Source organism: Ictalurus furcatus, chromosome 14, assembly GCF_023375685.1.
Source record: "Ictalurus furcatus strain D&B chromosome 14, Billie_1.0, whole genome shotgun sequence".
NCBI classification, from domain to species: domain Eukaryota; kingdom Metazoa; phylum Chordata; class Actinopteri; order Siluriformes; family Ictaluridae; genus Ictalurus; species Ictalurus furcatus.
Genome location: NC_071268.1, coordinates 18,674,877 through 18,694,662, shown reverse-complemented (window position 1 = coordinate 18,694,662; position 19,786 = coordinate 18,674,877). Strand labels below are relative to the sequence as shown.

At 36.9% G+C, this 19,786-nt stretch overlaps 2 protein-coding genes across 5 annotated transcripts; one reads left to right on the top strand and one right to left on the bottom strand.

The window, feature by feature from the left end:
* Positions 1-1,162: 1,162 nt before the first annotated feature.
* cops2 (COP9 signalosome subunit 2) lies at positions 1,163-10,108 on the bottom strand. 3 transcript variants are annotated; one of them, XM_053641674.1, is made up of 13 exons: positions 9,921-10,097; positions 7,485-7,598; positions 6,426-6,503; positions 6,191-6,316; positions 4,860-4,949; positions 4,611-4,688; positions 4,357-4,531; positions 3,679-3,857; positions 3,548-3,600; positions 2,727-2,824; positions 2,545-2,627; positions 2,405-2,463; positions 1,163-1,718 (listed from the first exon to the last, which is right to left on the bottom strand). In XM_053641674.1, exons 1-13 carry the CDS (start codon positions 10,029-10,031, stop codon positions 1,574-1,576), a joined length of 1,389 nt encoding a protein of 462 aa, XP_053497649.1. In that variant the 5' UTR covers positions 10,032-10,097; the 3' UTR covers positions 1,163-1,573. The 3 variants fall into 3 exon arrangements, 2 of the variants coding, with proteins under 2 accessions (XP_053497649.1, XP_053497650.1); XM_053641675.1 differs by lacking the exon at positions 9,921-10,097 and adding an exon at positions 9,545-9,684; XR_008387687.1 differs by having other exon boundaries at positions 1,653-1,718; positions 2,606-2,627; positions 9,921-10,108.
* Positions 9,845-18,429, top strand: galk2 (galactokinase 2). Of its 2 annotated transcripts, XM_053641676.1 has the most exons (11): positions 12,207-12,452; positions 12,561-12,793; positions 13,020-13,108; positions 13,196-13,319; positions 13,419-13,509; positions 13,607-13,753; positions 15,900-15,998; positions 16,211-16,363; positions 16,534-16,744; positions 16,855-17,056; positions 18,037-18,429. In XM_053641676.1, the coding sequence occupies exons 2-11, from the start codon at positions 12,729-12,731 to the stop codon at positions 18,242-18,244; spliced, it is 1,389 nt and encodes a 462-aa protein (XP_053497651.1). In that variant the 5' UTR covers positions 12,207-12,452; positions 12,561-12,728; the 3' UTR covers positions 18,245-18,429. The 2 variants fall into 2 exon arrangements, with proteins under 2 accessions (XP_053497652.1, XP_053497651.1); XM_053641677.1 differs by lacking the exons at positions 12,207-12,452; positions 12,561-12,793 and adding an exon at positions 9,845-9,980.
* The last annotated feature ends 1,357 nt before the right edge of the window (positions 18,430-19,786 follow it).

Genomic DNA, 19,786 nt, shown 5'->3' with positions numbered 1-19,786 from the left:
CGAGTGCGTATGGTTTGTGGATTTCATTTATAAGCACTTGCAGCTTTATTTTGGGTTTGTCACTTTCGAAAAGCAATAGGAAAATTAATATTTTTCTATGCAACGTAATTACTTGAATTGACAAGTATTTTATCCATAAATGTAAGGTGATTTAAAAAAATGAATCTCCCCCTTTTTCAAAAAGATATTGGGATATATATATATATATTAAAATTTGTCCGCTTCCGCTAACAAAAAGCTACTAAAATGCGTGATGTAAGAATGTATGCTCACATTCTGGTGTTTTTGTATATTTGTTTTTGTTCTTTAATTTGTTTTGAGAGGAGGGGTGTTGTAAGTGATTTGTATACCAGTTTTCATTCATTTCTGTTTTCCTCAGGTATTTTGCTTTGGCACTGTACTATGTTTGGCTATGAATGAACCCTTGGCAAAATAAATAAATAAATAAATACAGTATCATAGCCCATAAATCAGGGGATCTCTATAACTTTCTTTATAGCCAAAGACCACCTTTTACTGTGAAATTAATTCCTCAGCCCCCCAGTAAAGATTACCAGGGTCATTATTTAAATATGTAAAATAATATTCTGCCTACTTAATGGAACCATACGTCATATTATTCCTGCAACAGTCCACATTAGAGGCAAGTCTACATTATTTATCAGCCCATTCAGTGACCAGGCAAAATGCTTCTTGGATATCGATCAATCATAGGCCTCACTTTTGGAACCAGTGCCATAAATCTATTAAAACAATGCATTCTTACATTTTCAAACATAAATTTTCATAAAACATACAGTTCACAAATGTAAATTTTCACTCCTTCTCCCATATACAACATACATTTCAGGTATTTTCCGAAGCAACAAATGCATCCCTTTATTTATTGTTCAAATATGAAACAACAGAACACAAGTTATGACCAGGGGTGAGGTTTCAACTTCAATGTAGCAGTAATTTAACTGCGATTCATTAATATGTATTCTCATGCTATGACTCGACCATCTTAGAGGTTCAGTCTTTTTTCTAAACTCACCCGAATCTTATTTATTTGTTAAAACCAGAAACTTGAGCAATTACTTTATTCAGTGGTGCCATAGTTCATCTTCCTAAACCTTGGAAAGTGGATCTTTAAGCAAAAACAAATCATGCTTTGACAGTGTTCAACAGAAAAACATTCTTCCTTTTTATTACAGAGCATGACCATACCTCCATTAAAAAAAGTAAAAAGGTAAAAAGGAATACCTTTCAAATGTTTGCTATAACCAAATGTCAAAACATGTGATTAAAATAACACCTTCCAAGATAACTCCAATACAGTCTAAAGAACAGACTTGAAGGATTCAGAACAGCAGATTTTCTTTGGGCATTTCGGTGTTGTTTGGGGCTTAAAAGCTGTTAGGTTTTAAGTATCAGCTGCTGCAAAACACAAACTAGCCAGATTAAGCGCACACTTCATGTCATTCAGTGATCAGAGGATTTAAGACCTGAAAGGAGTTGGTGTCTCTGACAGCCCTTTGAGCCATCTGGATGTCTGGTGAATAGACTGTTTTTCAGGGTCTCGAGTAGTCACTCAAGCCAGTTTACTGACAATGGCCTGGTTGAGTGAATTCAGCTGATTGGTCCATTTGTCTAGGGCTGTATATCGAGCACCACCTCTCTTCTGGTGATCAAGCTCCAACAGCTGGTTGACCTGGTCAATGCGGCCATTGATTGTGCTGAAACATTACATCAATCGTAACATACCAGTAAATAATAAGCATATACCAATCTTATGTTTCACACAATTTCTACACAAATATATCCTTTCCGATGTATAGGAATATTTGTTTTGTTTTTATACACTTCCGGTCAAAAGTTTAGAAACTTTCATTTTTCCCCACATTTTATAATAATAATAATAATAATAAAGTCATTAAAACTCTGGAATAACACAAATGGAACTATGCGAATTATGTTATGATAAAAAATCCAAAATAAATAAAAATAATTTAGTATTTTAGCATCTTCAAAGTAGACACCCTTTTTGCCTAGAATTTCCAGAAATGTATTCTTGGCATTTTCTCAACCGAATTCTTGAGGAATTCCCCTGAGATGCTTTTTAAACAGTACTAAAAGGAGTTCCCACCTATGCTGGATGCTTATTGGCTGTTTTTCTGAATATTTTTTTCACTCCAAGTCATCCATTAAAAAATATATTTTTTGTAAATAAAATGTTAGTTTTCTAATGAAAGAAATGAATATGTTGGCACAATTATATTTTTGTCTACAAGACCGATTTCAAACATTTAATCATACACCTTCAGATCAAAAGCTTTTTAACATCATGAGAAACATTTCAGTCAAGTGTCTCCAAACTTTTGACTGGCAGTGTATATAAAATATAAATGTCATGACAACTTACTTGTCTAATATACACTGCACAAGCAAGCTTTCCACATCCACAACATCAATGTTTAGTTCCTGCAGAAAAATAGCCACCAGGTCAAGACACAATAATTGAACTTTCAACAACAGAATTAAATTCTACAGAAAACACATTACCTTTGAAATGAAAGGTATGTGTATCCTAGTGTAAGGCTTAATTAATTTGATGAGCACTTGCGTTCTTATGTTCCGTAACAGCTCTAGAGAGAAAAATAAAAACAGAAGATGGATGTTCATTCACATTCACTAAGTGGGGGATCAAAGTATTTATTTCCTTTAGAGTTACAAGTCAGACTCACCTTCAATATGTTCTCTGATGAAGGGGTCATCCATTATGTTACTGTGATTCGTCTTCAAGATTTTCTCAAACTCTGTGATGTCATTGTTCTGGTAGGCACTGTAATGAAACAAACAAACAAAAAAAATTAACAAAACACTACTATGATATACATCAGAAATGACAACTGGCTTTCAGAATGAATGAAGACATTTTGATATAATTATTTCATGATATTAAATTATATGCAACACAAACTGTAATAAGCTCCCTGGACAAAAAAAAAAAAAAAAGTCACATCCACCTACAACAGCACCTTATAGTACAACGTTAATATATTGTGCATCTGGACAAATGTAACTTGGTATAAAAGCCGAATCTCCAGTTGATGTCCAAACACTGAGGCGTATATAACGCATGAATACTGAGATAGTATTGGGGGAAGTACATCACACAATGGCTAAAGGGTATTCTAGTATTTGGTGTAATGAGAAGACATCCGTCCAGTCAAAAGAAGTCACCGTATTTGCTGGCGTGCCACAACAGCCTGTACAATGAATGCTTCTGTGCAAAAATGGGATTAGGTTGTGGAACAGCAGTTAGGAAGCAGGGGTCAGTGCACAGGGTCAGCCATGATACGTCGCCCCTGGAGCAGATAGGATTAAGGGCCTTGCTCAAGGGCCCAACAGTGGCAGCTTGGTTGTGCTGAGGGTTGAACTCCCGACCTTCTGACGAGTAACCCTAGTGCTGATATTACAGCAAGTGTTACGAATTTTTTTTTTGTCTGGGAAGCTTATGTAATTTGTGTTATGTAATTAATTCTTTATCTTTAAGCTGCCTTACCTTACCAAGTTCGTCATTGCTAGAATTTCTGGATCGTTCTTGTAAGGTTTTGCCTAGCCACAAAACAACATTTTAGAAAAATCACACCACAAACTAGCTACACAAAGACCCTATATTATATTGTTCATTACCTCTTGAGAATCAAATGGGTTTATTCCTGACTTCATCAGCATGTTGGCCAAGACCAAGTACTTTAAACACGTAGTTCGTCTGGGGCTTCCGGATTCGTCGTAATTTTTGAACGCTTCAAAAAAGTCTGTGTGCGCCTTCTCGAACTCTCCCTCCCTTAAGTGCATTTTTCCACCACATTCTAGATCAGAGTGTGAGCACACACACACAGCAGAAAATGGGAGACTGTAATTTAGGTAGTCACAGTGAGGGAACATAATTTCTTTGTTGTTATAACTGTATTTGAGTAATCGATTTAGTACAGAAGAGTTACATGGTGTCCCAAAAGTCTCCATACATAAGGAAAATTAACACTTTTTAGCAAAATGTTTCATACTTATAATATATGATTTTTTTTTCCTCCCTCAAATAGCCTTTGAAAATGCCTTTGACAAAGAATGTATTGAAATCATTCCCATGGCTGGTTCAGGAAGCGGTCACAAAGGTTGCAACAGACATGCAATTACATGCATAACACCAGACACGTTAACATGAGTTCATCATGAGTAGGAGAGACGACTCTGTGTGTGTGTTTACAAAGAAATGGCAGCCATGTAGTGGATATTTTTAAATAAAGTTACATTTTCCCCCTATATATGGAGACTTTTGGGACAGCCTGTAGACATTAGAGGAGAAATTACCTCGGATGACTCCCATGATGAGTGGATGTGGGATTGCTGACTTGATGTGTAAAGACTGCTCATACAGAGCTTTCAGCTTCTTGTTGTTTTTTTGAGCTGTGTACATCTGAATTTCCAAAGCGTAAATCTCCAGCAACTGTGTGCCTTTCTTCAGATCATCTTCACCATCATCAGTCTTCACAAAGACAATGGAACAATTACAATCAAATGACACCTCATCTAAACTTACAGTTTCCACATCTGTGCTCTTTTACCTGACATGACTGGTGCAGCTGCCTGAGAATTTTCTGAAGTTTTCCAAACTCTTCTCTCTCCAAGTACAACTTGCCTAACTGGATTGAGCAGAAGAACACGCTTTTAGCATTTTATAATTTATACATTGGAAATGCAACAGAATTATTCAATTCGTTCATGTTTATGGATAAGTAAAAAGTAGTTCTTTTAAATTGTGTGGTCTAGGTTTTACTGGTCATGATAAGTGTTTAAGAAATCATCATAAATACCTTTGTATTAGTTTTAAACCACAGCCTGTCGTTTTTGGCATCCTTTAATGCTTCTAGAGTCGTCTCGTAAAATTCTTGAAGCAAGTCCATCTGTAAAGGGGAAGCAACAAGAAATTCACAAACATGTTTCTTTTCCACCAAGTTTCTCTGAATTCACAGCATTTCATTTTAAACACATTAATTAAGGAAACTGTAACACTTTACACATCAAGGTTACCAACTAACTAATTATTTACTGCATTCATTCAAATAAAAAATAAAAAATTGTTGGACTTTTCTTTACAAAAACGTACGTAATGATAAAGAACGTTAAATTATTCATTGTTGTATAAAATGTTATTTGTATAAAAAAATTTTAAAAAGCACTTTTGTATAAATGTTAATTAAATACATTAAATCGTTTATTCAATCCACGACTAGTTAGTATAAGTTACTGGAAGAAAATTTAATTAACCGCTTGCATCGTAATGCTGATAATTTATTAACTCTGATCTGCGGGTGGAAATACTGGAACTTATTTTTCAGCCTTACTTCTGAATTTTGCCAGTTAATACCCTCAAACATGTTATTGAATGTGCTGGTTCATATTGGTCATTATTGATTTAAATAGGCCTGTCACGATAATTTGCAATATACGGACATGACCTCTATCATTGTTGCTGCCTTCAATATTCCCATTGTGTTTTCATGCATATTTGTTGGAAGAATGACTGTCACCAACATTTTAGCCCTTCACACTGCTTCTGTTCCCGTCAGCTCTAGGGCTGTGAACTTAAAATTTAAACCTTGAATAGACATCGAATTTCAGATAAACATGTACATTAGAATGCAACAACCGTGTGCACTCGAATTTAAGATGTGTGTTTTAATTAAAACACACTGTTGAAAAAAAATTATACTCAAGATATTAATGCACTAAAAGTTTTTCAAGAAGAAAAATCTAGAAAGAATAGTTCTAGTGTTTCATATAATCCAGTCGTAGTAAATAATGTCAGGTATTGAGCTGGTTAAGCTGTGTGAGCTGAAGCTGAGCAGTGAATGAACACCGTTAAACTGAAGCCCTTTACTAGCGGGTTAATTAACTCACCCAAACGAATCCTATACACATACGAGATTAATCAGATGTTTACACCTCAACCTAATATTACAACATGCTTCTACACTAAATGATCGTGGAAGAGCTAGATTTAAATGAAATAATTCATGGCATGAACATGTATTTATGCTGGTAATCAAGATCAACGCAAGTGTTAGTTACACTGTTAAAGCTATTTAAGGTGTATTAATGTTGACGCTTAAGATATTCAAAAGCGTTACCATGGAGACAATACCTGTTTGGAGGTTGAAATGTAATCAAGAATAGAGTTGATGGATTTCTCAGAGTAGTTCCTTGTGACAGCACTTCGTATATACGTCAAGAGCTGTTTGTATCGGTTCATCATTTCCGGGAAGTTTGTCTGAATGGAAATAAAAATTGGGAGGGAAAAGGATCAAATATTTAAATCAGCCATTATTAAAACATTTTCAAAAAATTCCAAAGTAAAGTCTGTTATCCTTCCTTCTTACCAGCTTAAAATTTATTTTAATCATCTGTTTTAATGCTTTGAAACCCCATTCTCCTTTTTCACCCTCCAGCTCCAGCACCTAGAGTTCAGATAAGAATGCAAACTTTATCGATTGAGACATCTTTATTGTGATTGCACAGTACAGGTACTCAGCAATGAAATGCAGTTCAGCATCTACCAGAAGTGCATTATGCAACCGAACAATGTTCAGGTTGAATATTATATACACATTCACTGCTCATAGCCTTGTTTATTTATTTACTGTATATGTGTGCAGTAGCTATTGAGCAAATAATAATATGAATGGTAATTACACTAGATTATACACAAACTATAATAAGTTATAAAAAAAAATAATAAATAGTATATGCAAGTATTAGTCATAAATATATACGCAAGAGATATGTACACTGTATTACACACACAAGAACCCAGATTATCCATGAATAATACACAATGTATATACAGATTTATACTTCACTCTGATTGGAAGGTGTCTATTCAAACTGTATAACACACAGGTAGTTCCAGTCAGTTTAATCACCTTTCTAAATTAATGCACCGCCTATAAACAATTCAGCACTTCGTTATTAGTAGAGAGATGCAGCACAGACGCAGGTAATTCACATACGCACATTACGTCTCTCTCGCTAGTAACTATTTATCATAATTCAAATCAAACAAATGTCATCTTATCGCACTATGCATGTTTATCTCCATGTATGATTTAGAGCGGGCAGAATTGTAATAAAATAACTAACGAAAATGAACCGTCATTTTTATCCGTTCAATCAAATTTTGCACGTCAAACAGCTTTAACATGTCAATGCTGGCAAGTGACCATGGTATAAGCAGGATAATCCACGGCTGTGTGTGCTTTACACCATTTTAATGCACTCCGCTTCACGTCGGGTGTTTCTTTGCCTCCACGTCTCGCGTAAACATCATGTAATGCACACCTAGCCATGGATTATCCCTTACATATAAAGATAACCTAGGGTATATATTATGAATCTTTCAAGCATAAATAAGCCATATAAATAACTGAGTGCTGCTTTACCTTCTGAAAGCTGCTCAAAGCAGCTTTGGGATCATCTTCCTTTAGGGCTTTAGAATTATAGTACTGATTCTCCAGATCAACATTTGGCTCAGAGTTGCTGTCCTCGGAGTACTCCTGAAATTAAAACAGAGTACAAACACATCAGCTATGAAGATTATCATCGAGCATGTTTTAGCATCCCATTGCCGTGTGAAGCAGCTCGCTTGTAAAGTCCCAGCACACTGCATGTCAGATACATCCACTGCACGCAAAACCTGCAAACAATTCAAACTAAAATATTCAATTCGAGTCAAATCTGTCTTGTCAAAATGTAGAGCATCTGTAAAGAGGAGGCAGGATTTTGGTGCCACTAGTCAAACATCCTCACTCCACTCAATTCCCAATGAAGATTTATAGCAAAACAAACATCACAGTGATCCGCGAGACTACTGGAAACAGTACGCTTCTTAAATTTAGTGCAAACAAAACATTTACGCATACAGCACATTTCAGAAACATTATCCAGCTACTAAACATTTCAATACAATAGATATTTGAATTAAAGCTAGTTAATGTAAGCGAACAGTAAAATAGGATTATAACTATAATAACTAAAACTAGGTTTAGGTGGTGTTTATTTTTAGCAAATAAACACACATTCATAGCATTGTATAGACTTATTCCTACGGCTCAGATGTGGAAAATGTAAATCTAATTCACTTCCACTCACAAAATGACACGACACATTACCATTAAACGTCAGACTTCAAAATGATCACAGTTAAGAGCTGCTAAGAACACTTATTCACTCGCATTACTTTTTTCTTGCACATTACTTTATATTACTTTAACTGTTGCACTTTTATTCTATTTCTGCAGACTTCCTAGTATATATTTTTAAAGTTTCTTCTTTCTTTCAATATTATTATTAATTTCATTATTATTATTTGCCTATTTTACCATTTTTATTTTTGACTAATGGCAACAAGACAGCAGGTAACGTAGCCACCTCACAGCTCCCGGCTGAACCCTGAGCTCACGCTACCATCTGTGTGGTGATTCACATATTCTACACGTGCCTGTGTGGGCTTCCTCTGGTTTCCTCCAGGTTCTCTGATTTCCTCCCTTCTCACTAAAATATGTCGGTAGGTAGACTGGCTACACCAAACTGGCCCTGTGTGTAAGAGTGTGTGTGTGTGTGAGTGTGTGAGTGTGTACAGTGTCCCGAGATGGACTGGCATCCCATCCAGGGTGTATTTGCACCTCAGGCCCAGTGTTCCTGGAATAAGTTTTGGATCCACTGCAACCCAGACCAGGATAAAGTGGTTACTGAAGATTATGATTTTTATTATTATTATTACTACTACTACTACTACTCATATCTGGTTAAAAATGCCACTTGTTTATTCCTGTTTTGTACATCACAACAAAAAGCACTTAAAAGTGCATTTTAAATATATGCATGGTGGGGCAGAAATAAAGTGTATAATAATAATAATAATAATAATAATAATAATAATAATAATAATAAAAGCGTATAGTTAACGTCACTGGAGTGGATGGTCTTACTGTCCATGTATCGCATTATGTCCGTACATCATCAGTTTAACTCCCAGTATCAGTGTAGCCACGATACTATATAAAATAATTATTTACTAGATTATTATTTCACTTTAGACATGGCGGATTGAGGCAGTGACAGCTCTCTGGCTGCACGGGGCTAACTAACTAACTAGCTAGCAAGCGTTTAGCTTGCTGTAACACTGCACAATGTAGCGGCTCAACGAGACAGATTACAAACTTCATGACTATATAACCACAGTTCTTTTAGTCAAATTTTGCTAAATAAACAGGTTGAGCAGCTAACTGAACACAATCCAAGCTAAAACATGATCAACACTAAGCTAGCTAGGCTAGCGACTCAGTATGCGGTAGCTGGCTGTCCAGTCAGAGAGATAACCTGGATACCTGCTAGCACGCTAACATGTTAGCATTATTGTCTCGCGCTAACTGTAAGAAAGAGAAAATATTAGCGACAGTACGCAGCATGCGTGTAAAACTATGTAGGTTAGCTCATTTACCAGGTCATAATCCTCTTCATCGTCGCACATGAAATCATCTTCCATGTCAGACATTTTGACCGGTGAATAGGGCCGAAACACTCCCACAATCCTCCGCGCTTCAAAAATAAATCACCGTATAAGGCGCATGCGCAGAAGCCCTGCTATTTGCTCTGATCCCTGGTCAGATGTGTGCTATCTCTTATCATAATCAGTGCGCTACTTGAGAGAATGAAACTGCTCCCAGATCTGTGTAACTTCTGCTAGCGACCCAACGCTTTTTGAATGAAGTCCTCTTCTTCCGTATAGCTGGAAGTATGTTCCGGATATGATCGTCACCTGATAAAACTGCTCCAGTTTTAAGAAGACGGATTGTAGAGTATCTGCGATATATCACCTGTGTCCTAATGGAAGTAAATCCACCAAAAATCAAGGTCCTGCTCAGAGACAACGACAGGTAAGTTAACTTCCCCAAGTAGCGACTCCTCTCCACTGACTTAATGTGCATATGCAAAAGTAATGCACTGGAATAAAGTTGGTTTGACGTTGGACGTTCGATATTCGCGGATATGCGGAAATTAAGGGACCGTCTCTAAAGTTACATACGACATTGTTAAACTCGTTTCTAACTTCAATAGCATTTGAAGGGAATGACTTACAGTCATATAACCAACTATACAGTTGGTTTTGTGACTGTACATCATTCCCTTCAAATGCAATTGAGCTTTAAATTATGGTATATTTTGTGTATGGGCCCATTCTGCAGTGAAATTCATGTCTAATTTACATATGAGTTAATAGCTTATTTTGATAAATATCAAAAATCTAAAAGGTTTGCGTCATACCTGACACCTAGTTGAACACTTTCCAGTTGGCTGTGTGACTGTACATCATTCCCTTCAAATGCTATTGAAGTTAGAAACGTGTATAACAATGTCGTATGTAACTTTAGAGACGGTCCCTTAATTTCCGCATATCCGCGAATATCGAACGTCCAACGTCAAGCCTACTTTATTCCCGTAAGTAATGCAATGAAATTGTGTGTTAAAGTTTCTGTCAACTTAGACATACGCAATTACAATTACGTCAAAACCTACTCTCGCATACATTTTTCCTTTTTAAAATATTAGTCTTTCATATAAGTGGAGAGAGAATATACAGACGACATGGCTCATATTATCCAGATTCCTAGCTATAAATCATGTCATTGGTGTTAGTTAATCCTCACAATACACAAAGACGACGGTGCATAAATCAAACAATTCATTTCATCAAACTACTAAGAAACAACAGTCTATATACAGTATAATCTATATACTGTCGAGTTCAGGTTTTCCCCCTGGTGTGTTTTGCTGTACAATACACGTGATGATATTCCTGTCACATGACATTAAAATGTACGCACTAGCAGTATTTTCCCTAGCAGTTAAACCGTTTCCGTTTCACCCCCCCCCCCCCCCCCCCCCCAAAAAAAAAGTTAATTTGCTCAAATCAAACGAAAAAAGTGTTTCTGATCTTTATTTGTAATAATATCAGTAAGAGTTTCCTGAGGTATTTCTGCTCTGCACTTTTTTTCCCCATTTGCTCGTTTAGGTGTGTTAAAGTAAATACGAAATAGTATTCGTGTCCCACTGATATCACGTTTACAAATAAGCATGTAAAGGTAAAAGGCGTTTTAAACATATAGATACAGTGTTTTAACAATCACCTAAGTGCATGTTTCAGAAAAATATATTAAAACGTTAATAAAAATCTATCTGCAGCACTTTTGCATAAACCAGCCCACTAAAACGACACTTTATCTTAATTTATAATCATTAAAATACATCCCATGCTTGAAACACCCTTTTCCATGATTATTACAGGTTTTGAAAAATTCACCCCTATGTAATATTTGGAATATTCCACAAGTCAGAATTTTCTGAAGATCATGGAAAGAAGAACATGAAATTGTGTTTTTTTTATTCATTTTCTTTTATATTCAGTGATGGTGTGCTATTGAATGATGTAGCCAATTTGAAAGTATACATATGTTGCCCAAATTAAAGACTGAAAATAAATGTATTAATCAATATTTAAAAAAAAACGTATATCATTAGAATCCTTAATATCCAATGCCATCAGCACCACAGTTGTGGAATCAGCCAGGTGTTGACTAGTGAACCATGAACCACCGTGCTACTTTAAATGTTTTTCTTCTCTGTCATACGCTGAAAAGCCCAAAGCAAAGAAAAAGTCTCAATTTGCTGGTAGTCTATTATGCAGGTTTTAGTTTTACAATCTCCTTATTAATCTGTTAATACAACTCAACAGAATCGAGTGTCCATTGTTAACCAGCATACAACTGTCTTACAATACAACAAAAAAGACAAGGGATACTCAAAAATACCAGTTTGTTTTTTCTTGATTTTGTCCATTCCTTTTGATAAAAGAATGGCTTATTCTTTAGCCAGTGGCTAAAGTATCTGTGTTGCTTCGAATCGCAATAAACAACTGTTACTCTTCGCACTGCAACAGACTTTTAAAAATGGTGGTTGAAATAAAATGCTGCATGCACTCAACCAATCAGCATGTTCAGCACCCAAGTCCCACCCCCCAAGTCCCACCCCCCCCAAAGTTCCTGGCTTTTGAAAAAGTACCACCTCCCAAGTAGGGACTTTACAAGGGCTAAATATTTTACCCGGAACTTAATTTAGACCCTGGTCCCTGCGGTGGAAACACACAGAGTACCTCCCAAGTCCCTAGTTCCTGGGGAAAGTTCCTGCTGTGGAAAAGCGGCTTAGTATAACAAATGTACAGTACAAAGAGACCCCAGGACAAATTTGTTTGAAATCTTTTGTCAGCCCTTGTATCTACCAATTATCAGCAGTAGATGGCAGTAAGACTACTAATGTGCACTACACTAGTAAACCAGCAACAAAAAAGAAAAGTAAGTAGAAGCTTCGTACGTGTTTCCCTCCAGACATTATAGAAACAAATGTAACCAAAATATGTGTTCTTGTGATGTGTTAACTTGCTCATGTGTCTGTTGAGACAGGTATATTTGACCATCCAACAGTGGTAGCTTGGTGGCAATGCTGGGATTTGACCTAATACTCAGTTATGTTAGTAGGGTTATATGTATATGGCTAAACACTTTGGCCCTTATGCAAAAGTACAGTAGGGCCACAGATGCAAGGTGAAGGGGCATCATGATGAGTGCTGCATGCTTGGACTCTGCTGCTTCACATCACTTCTTGAACACCTCAAGGATGCAAGAAAGCGAAAAGAGTAAACTGGCTCCTTGCCATTTTGTATCTGCCGCAGGCCCCAAAAGATGTCACACAAACCTTCAATGAGTTTTCTTTATTTTTATTTTTTTTATTTATTTATTGCCACTGCAAAATGTGCATTTTACTCAACATGTCACCTTGTGCAAATATATGCATCTGCAATTATAATTAAAAAAAAAGATTAACTTAAAAACTTAGTTTATTTGTATATTTCTCCATTACAGACTACAGAAACTCAAAACTGCATTTACTGGAAAATATGAAGAAAGTCCTCTGTTTTATGCATGTGCTCCTGGCAGAGTGAATTTAATAGGTTGGTTATAATTTGTCTCTCATATACATGCTAGCAATACATAATGTAACGGATAGCACTGATTATATTAGATTAAATCCATTACAGGCGAACACATAGACTACTGCGGTTATGCCGTCCTCCCTATGGCTATCGAGCAGAATATCCTTGCAGCTGTGTCTGTGAACAACTCTCAGACAATCCAACTGTCCAACACTGACCCCAAATACAAGTAAGTGTACCTGGTTCCGGGGAGAGTCATGCTCATTTGACTAAGGCACTGTTAAATAATTTTGTTCAATAATTTTGATGGGTTTATTTTTTTGTACAGGGACTTCACAGTGTCTGCCTGTGAAATCACCATAGACCAAGAGAATCCTCAATGGCATTATTACTTCCTTTGTGGAGTCAAAGGTATTCAGGTGAGAGAAGCAGATAAAATAGCTCATCATTAGAGTGCATTTACAAGTCTAACATTTAAAACCATTGATTTGTGTTTCACGATTTTCAACATTTCAGGAACAGCTGAACTTGTCTTCTCTGGCTGGGATTCGGTGTGTTGTAGATGGAACGATTCCAGCTAGTTCAGGCCTGTCTAGTTCCAGCGCTCTGGTGTGCTGTGCTGGCCTGGTCACAATGGAAGCCAACCAAAAGTCTGTCTCCAAAGTAAAACAGAACCTCTTATCAACTCTTTTAGTCTTGAATTTCCTATGTTTATTACATTATTAGGTAACACTGTCTGCTGTGGCTTCTATAAAAACCATCTATAGACTGAATCATTAACCAGTTTAACAAGGGCTTCTCAAAATGTCAAAACATGGGATTAGGGATAAGTTGATGTCAATGTCAAGTTCATGTGTATATAGCACCATTTAAAAACAACATAGGTTGACCAAAGTGCTGTACAACAATAGTTACAAAAGCTAAAATAGAAATATCAAAAGGAATCCTAATATTGTAACAGTCTTTCCATAACAATCTCTATGACTGGTCAAGTGGCAAGAAAAATAAATAAGTTTTTAACTTTGACTTAAAAATAGTTCAAATAGGAGCAGTTCTAATGTGTATAGGCAGGCTATTCCAAAGCTTAGAGCCAGCCACAGCAAAAGCACAATCACCTTGTCATATCACAGCAAACCAATGACCCATCCTGCACTGCGGCCTACAAACATGGCCGCCACGAACTGCAATTCCCAGAACACTCATTCATTCTATGCACACCTGCATCCAATCTCACACAAAATCACACCACAGTTTAAAAGTACTTTTGAATAATTCACTCTTTGCGAAGTATTGAGTGTTATCACCGTACAAAGCGTTTGTACCCTGTTCCTCGTTTTGTTTCATGTTCTTTGATCTTGCTTCTTGTTCCTCGTTCTCAATTCTTGCCTTGCCTAGTTCACACCTATTTACAGATCGCCTGGCCCATTGGCTGTTTCTTGACCACGCTATTGTCTCATGATTTGGATTTGTCTGCCTTCCTCTCTTTATTAAAAGCTCTTATCTGCACTTGCATCCATCCTAACCTTCATTACATGGATTCCGTGACACACCCCTAAGCTTCAAGCTAGATCTGGGAACCGTTCGTAGCGCTTGATCACATGACCTGACAGTTTTAGATGGGTTATTATGGATAGGAGCTCCATAAGGTATAACAGAGCTAGATTGTTAAGAGAATTTTAAACTAGTAGTGTTTTGAAATCAGTTCTGTAGCGCACCAGTGGCCAGTGTAGTGATGCAAGAGTAGGGGTAATGTGTTCGCACTTCTGTGTACCCATCACGTCAGGAGTCTGGCACAAGCATTCTGGACTAATTGTAATCAGGCCATAGATGTCCGAGTAATACCAGTGTAGAGAGAGTTGCTGTAATCCTGACAAGAAGAGATAAAAGCATGAGTCACTTTTTGAAGATCCATAAAAGTTAGAAAAGACCGACCAAAAGAGTTAATGGTCTGTAATGATCTACTAAACATCAAGTGCTATGAAATAAAGCTATCCAAATAAAGCAAAAGGGTACTATCCAAAATAAGCTGCAAATCTGTAGATTTTTGATAAACTATACCAACCATAAATTGAGTCCTCCAAATAAAGAATAAAACATGACAGAAAATTCAACGATGGGGTAGTGTAATGTAGCCCCAAAGCTGATTATCTTCCAGTAACAGCATGCCCTGAAGTGTTTTATTTGTCTTATACCACAGCAGTTTGCCAATAATGATTTTTTTTTATTCTTTAAAGAATCACATGCTGTAATTTAAGGTTGTAGAATGTCCACAAATCAGATGTGCAAGTTTCCATGTCTACAGAAATGCTACAGTTTTACAATGAGTGTATTAATTAATTAATTAACACCTTCTGACCAAATAGAGTGGCGCATTCAAAATAGCTCTGGTCTAAATTGAAGAAAGCTGATAGTCTATAGTGTGTGGATAGATTTGTGTCTTTCCATTAATCGGAGATGATATGGTTTTTATTGTAGCAGTTTTCTGTCACTATTACTTACTCTTTTTCAGCCCAGGTGTATAGTGTGTATTAGTGGAAGCCATGTTATAGCTCTCAGTGGATCACTGGTTGATCTATTAAATGTCAACATTTTAGTAGACTGGGATATTTATTTTCGGATTAGTTGATAGACTGGTAGAGTCACTCGGCAGGTTGTTAACAGTCTTTAGATGGTTTGTTGGCTGTAGGTGGTCTACACTGTACTATAAATTGTTATAGCCATATACAGTGTTATCTTTTTTTATTTCCACCACATGCTAAATGCATAAAGTTCACACACAAGTAAAATCCTACCTTTTTTCCCCTGACAGGTATTGTTGGCTGAGACATGTGCCAAGTGTGAACACTATATTGGAACTGAAGGAGGAGGGATGGATCAATCCATATCTTTCCTTGCTGAAGAGGGAACTGTAATGTATTTATTTTTCATCCTTGTACACACAATTTGTGTAATTACATCTTAACAACTCTTATAGCTTCAAAGCCATGATTTATATATGATGATATCGTACTGCATCTGAAACCTGTTTGTTTTTTATTTTCTAGATTGCTTCTTCTAGGTTGGTTTTCTAATTGTCTGTTTTTCGAATTGTCTGTTTTCTCAACATGGTTATCACTCAAGGCAAAGCTGATCGATTTCAATCCCCTGAGGAGCACAGATGTGAAGCTCCCAGATGGTGCTGTCTTTGTAATTGCTAACAGTTGTGTGGAGATGAACAAGGCAGCCACGTCACACTTCAACATTAGAGTGGTGGAATGCCGTATTGCTACGAAGGTGAGGAGTTCATCATATTGCACTGCATTTTATTTGCATTTTATTGTTCATTAAGCTTCGATTAGCTTACTGTACCTTTAAAAGTGAATCAGCTAAATGACCTGTACATACTTTTGAAGAAATTCTTAAAAAGTCTAATTAAGAGACAAACTTGTTCGCTCTGTTCACAGATACTGGCTACGGTCAGAGGCCTGGAGTGGAATAGCCTGCAGAAGCTGGGAGAACTACAGACACAGCTAGGCTCGAGTCTGGACAAGATGCTGGATTTGGTGGAGGAAGTCCTTCACCCTGAGCCCTACACCAGAGAAGAAATTTGCAAGATGCTGGGAATCACTGCTCAGCAGTTGTGTGATAATATCCTCAGTGCTAACACACAGCATGGTAAGGGCATATAGGACTTATAGTGAATATAAGAATCTGGACCATCTGAGCATTTCATTTACATGTAATTAGATTAAATACAGTAGTTCCTGTTTCTCTTGTTACTTCAGTGACCCACTTCAGTCTGTACCAGCGGGCCAGGCATGTGTACAGCGAAGCGGCACGTGTGCTTCAGTTCAAGGCTGTGTGTGATTCGGCACCTGCTGATGCTGTTCTGCAGCTTGGTGAGCTAATGAACCAAAGCCATGCTAGCTGCAGAGACTTGTATGAGTGTAGCTGCACAGAGCTGGACCAGTTGGTGGACATTTGTCGGTGAGTGAGATCAAAACTTCTTACAGTAAGTCTTAAGACTGTTAAGAGTTTAACTAGGCAATGTCAAATAAGTGGGGGTCAAAGAGTGATGCAACTTTGCATTTATGATGTACTGATGACTGATACAAAAAGGAATAGGAAACAGGAACATACGTTCATAAATAATAGGAAATATTAGAACCTAAATCCAGTTATTATTCAGTTCTCTGTAAGGAAACAGATATCCAATGTGAAACCAATAATACTGTGTATTTTTCAATTTCCCATTTAGTTCACGTCATTTAACAATGCATGTCCCGATGAAATAGACCATCTTTTATAATTGTATAGCACATTTTATAATACTTTGTCAAATCCGCATTACATTCTTGGATATGGTCCTGATGGCAGGACAGTGGGAATGTAACTGGGACAAATAGACCCTCCTTCAATTCATGTCTTCAAAGACAAGTCATTTTTGGATATATTTGTAAAACATTTTGCCTTGTTTACCCAACCAACACACACACACACACACACACAACTACTGAGGGTGAAGGTTAACACATGCTTCCTCCATGATACATGAAGCCAGCCAACCACTTCAAACTGCTTCTCATGCTGCATCACAGGGCAGTGTAACACACTTGGAGGAACACGGTATCCGTCATCTTCCACACACGAGCTCACAGACGCCCGTGATTAGCTAGCGTTGACAGGGGAGAGAGAGTGTGCCACTCCTCTCACCCAGAGCGCCCGCACAGACAATTTTGCTCCCTTGACTCGCAGCCATAGACATCTGGTATCATCATGATGCGAACCTGCAATCTCCAGTAATAGGCTGAACGCTTTTCTGTCTCAGGACCTATGTTCAGAATTGAAATGAAAAACATTCCTGGTATTTTTCAAATTTTTGTTGAAAACAAAAAACTGTAATATTGACATAAGTTTAATGTACTGTAGGTGACTGCATACACTCTGTAACATGGTATTCTCCACAGAGAGGCTGGTGCAGTGGGTTCCAGGTTAACAGGAGCTGGATGGGGAGGCTGTGCTGTTTCCATGGTACCCACTGAAAGGACGGATTCTTTTCTCCGGACAGTGAAGGAGCGTTACTACATGCCTCATGCTCGACGAGCAGCTCTGGTAAAGCAGAGCCTTTTTGTAACCAAGCCAGGGGGAGGAGCAGCTATTTTTACAGAAGAATAAAAACTGAGGGAGATTTATATATATTGAGGGGTTTTTTCCATCATGACCAAACTATTACTTTTATTGCTTCCAATCAACCATTTACAGGGAATGCAGTAAATATTTCTTCAGATTGTAGGTCTGATTGAAAATAATTTTATATAATTTGCCTGAATTATGCACTGATTAAAAAGATTGTGGAAGATTGCCGTGTTTCCTGATGTGTAGTTTCTGCATAATTTATGCAGTACGTCATCTGCGAGAATGAGGAACATAAGCTGTTGGATGGTTGCCATGGTATCTAACTAACTCACTCTCTCAAAATATCACTCTCAACATTAATGCATTCAGTGTATGCATTGTATGCTCACACTAAAGTTAAACACTAAGTAAACAGATCACAGAGATGGAACCATTTTAAAATGGACATTTTATGTGTCATATAAAAAGTCAAATGAACTGTATAAAATCCATGCATATAAATAAAAACAATGAACAAATTGCATGTTCTTCATTGATAAAATTCACAGCAGGAAATTCTCATACATTCTTAACATAATGGAACGTTAAATGAGGCAAATTGTCCATCCATATAAACAAAACTCCCTATTATTTTCAGTTTTAAATAAATAAAAAACATACACATCCGTGTAACATAAAATGTTGATTTAAACATTTTTCTGTACATCAGGTATTTGCAGAGTTTGTAACATGGGGGGGGACACAAACAAGGCCTTGATGGCAGAGAGATACTGAAATACCGGACAAAACTCAAAAATATACTTCTTTCACTGAGAGTCAAATCAAAAAGGCACAAATATTTCCTTTTGTATAAGGACAGTGAAACGAATGCCCGATTTGTTATCCTTTCTGTAGACAGTGTAGTTACTGTACACAGTAAAAGCTTTAGCTGTCGGTGGAAGGGGATGAAAGGCACAGCTGTGTAGCCTCTGAACTATAACTTTAATCTTCTGCACTTTTGCTCTTTTCATCATCCTGTGGTCTGCATGCAAACCTGACGCCGACTGCAACGTGGTATATGCACACTAGAGAGGTATAATAAGAAAGAAACAGTGTATGCACATGTAGTATTGTTTAGGATGTAAAAAAAAAAAATGGTGGTGCGGCTAAGCTGATTTCCTTAATGTCAGAACCAAGACCATCAGCCCATGCTGTGCTCTAACAATGCTAATAATAATTTACAAGCAATCTAGATTGCTAGTCTAAAACTGACATTGTGCAGTTTATTATAAATCACCGACATTATGTAACATTAGTATGGTCATAGGGCAGTAAGGTTATTTCTGTTTACTAATGTTCGATGATCCGCTCTGAAGATCTTTTAAGCAAAATAAGTTACATGTGCAAACCTTTACTATATACGATGTGTATTTAAATAATTCAGCAAAGTTAGAAAAGAATCAAAATTGAACAAGTTGTCAATTAAGCATTACAATTATTCAAGTAGAGGTATTAGTGTATCAATAAGTGTAAACTCCTTCAACCCTGTATAAAATAATATTACTTTCAAATGCGTTCTTTCTAATTGTGAGACTGTAAGTG

Bases quoted from the DNA above. Each gene is read 5' to 3' on its own strand.
- galk2 (XM_053641676.1), top strand. From the start codon at position 12,729: ATGCTTGGACTCTGCTGCTTCACATCACTTCTTGAACACCTCAAGGAT. The intron at 12,794-13,019 runs GTAAACTGGCTC...TCTCCATTACAG, and splicing joins GATGCAAGAAAGCGAAAAGA to ACTACAGAAACTCAAAACTG. The intron at 13,109-13,195 runs GTTGGTTATAAT...AATCCATTACAG, and splicing joins TGGCAGAGTGAATTTAATAG to GCGAACACATAGACTACTGC.
- cops2 (XM_053641674.1), bottom strand. From the start codon at position 10,031: ATGCACATTAAGTCAGTGGAGAGGAGTCGCTACTTGGGGAAGTTAACT. The intron at 3,858-4,356 runs GTAATTTCTCCT...ACTCTGATCTAG, and splicing joins CATCATGGGAGTCATCCGAG to AATGTGGTGGAAAAATGCAC. The intron at 1,719-2,404 runs GTAAGTTGTCAT...GTAATGTTTCAG, and splicing joins GTGCAGTGTATATTAGACAA to CACAATCAATGGCCGCATTG.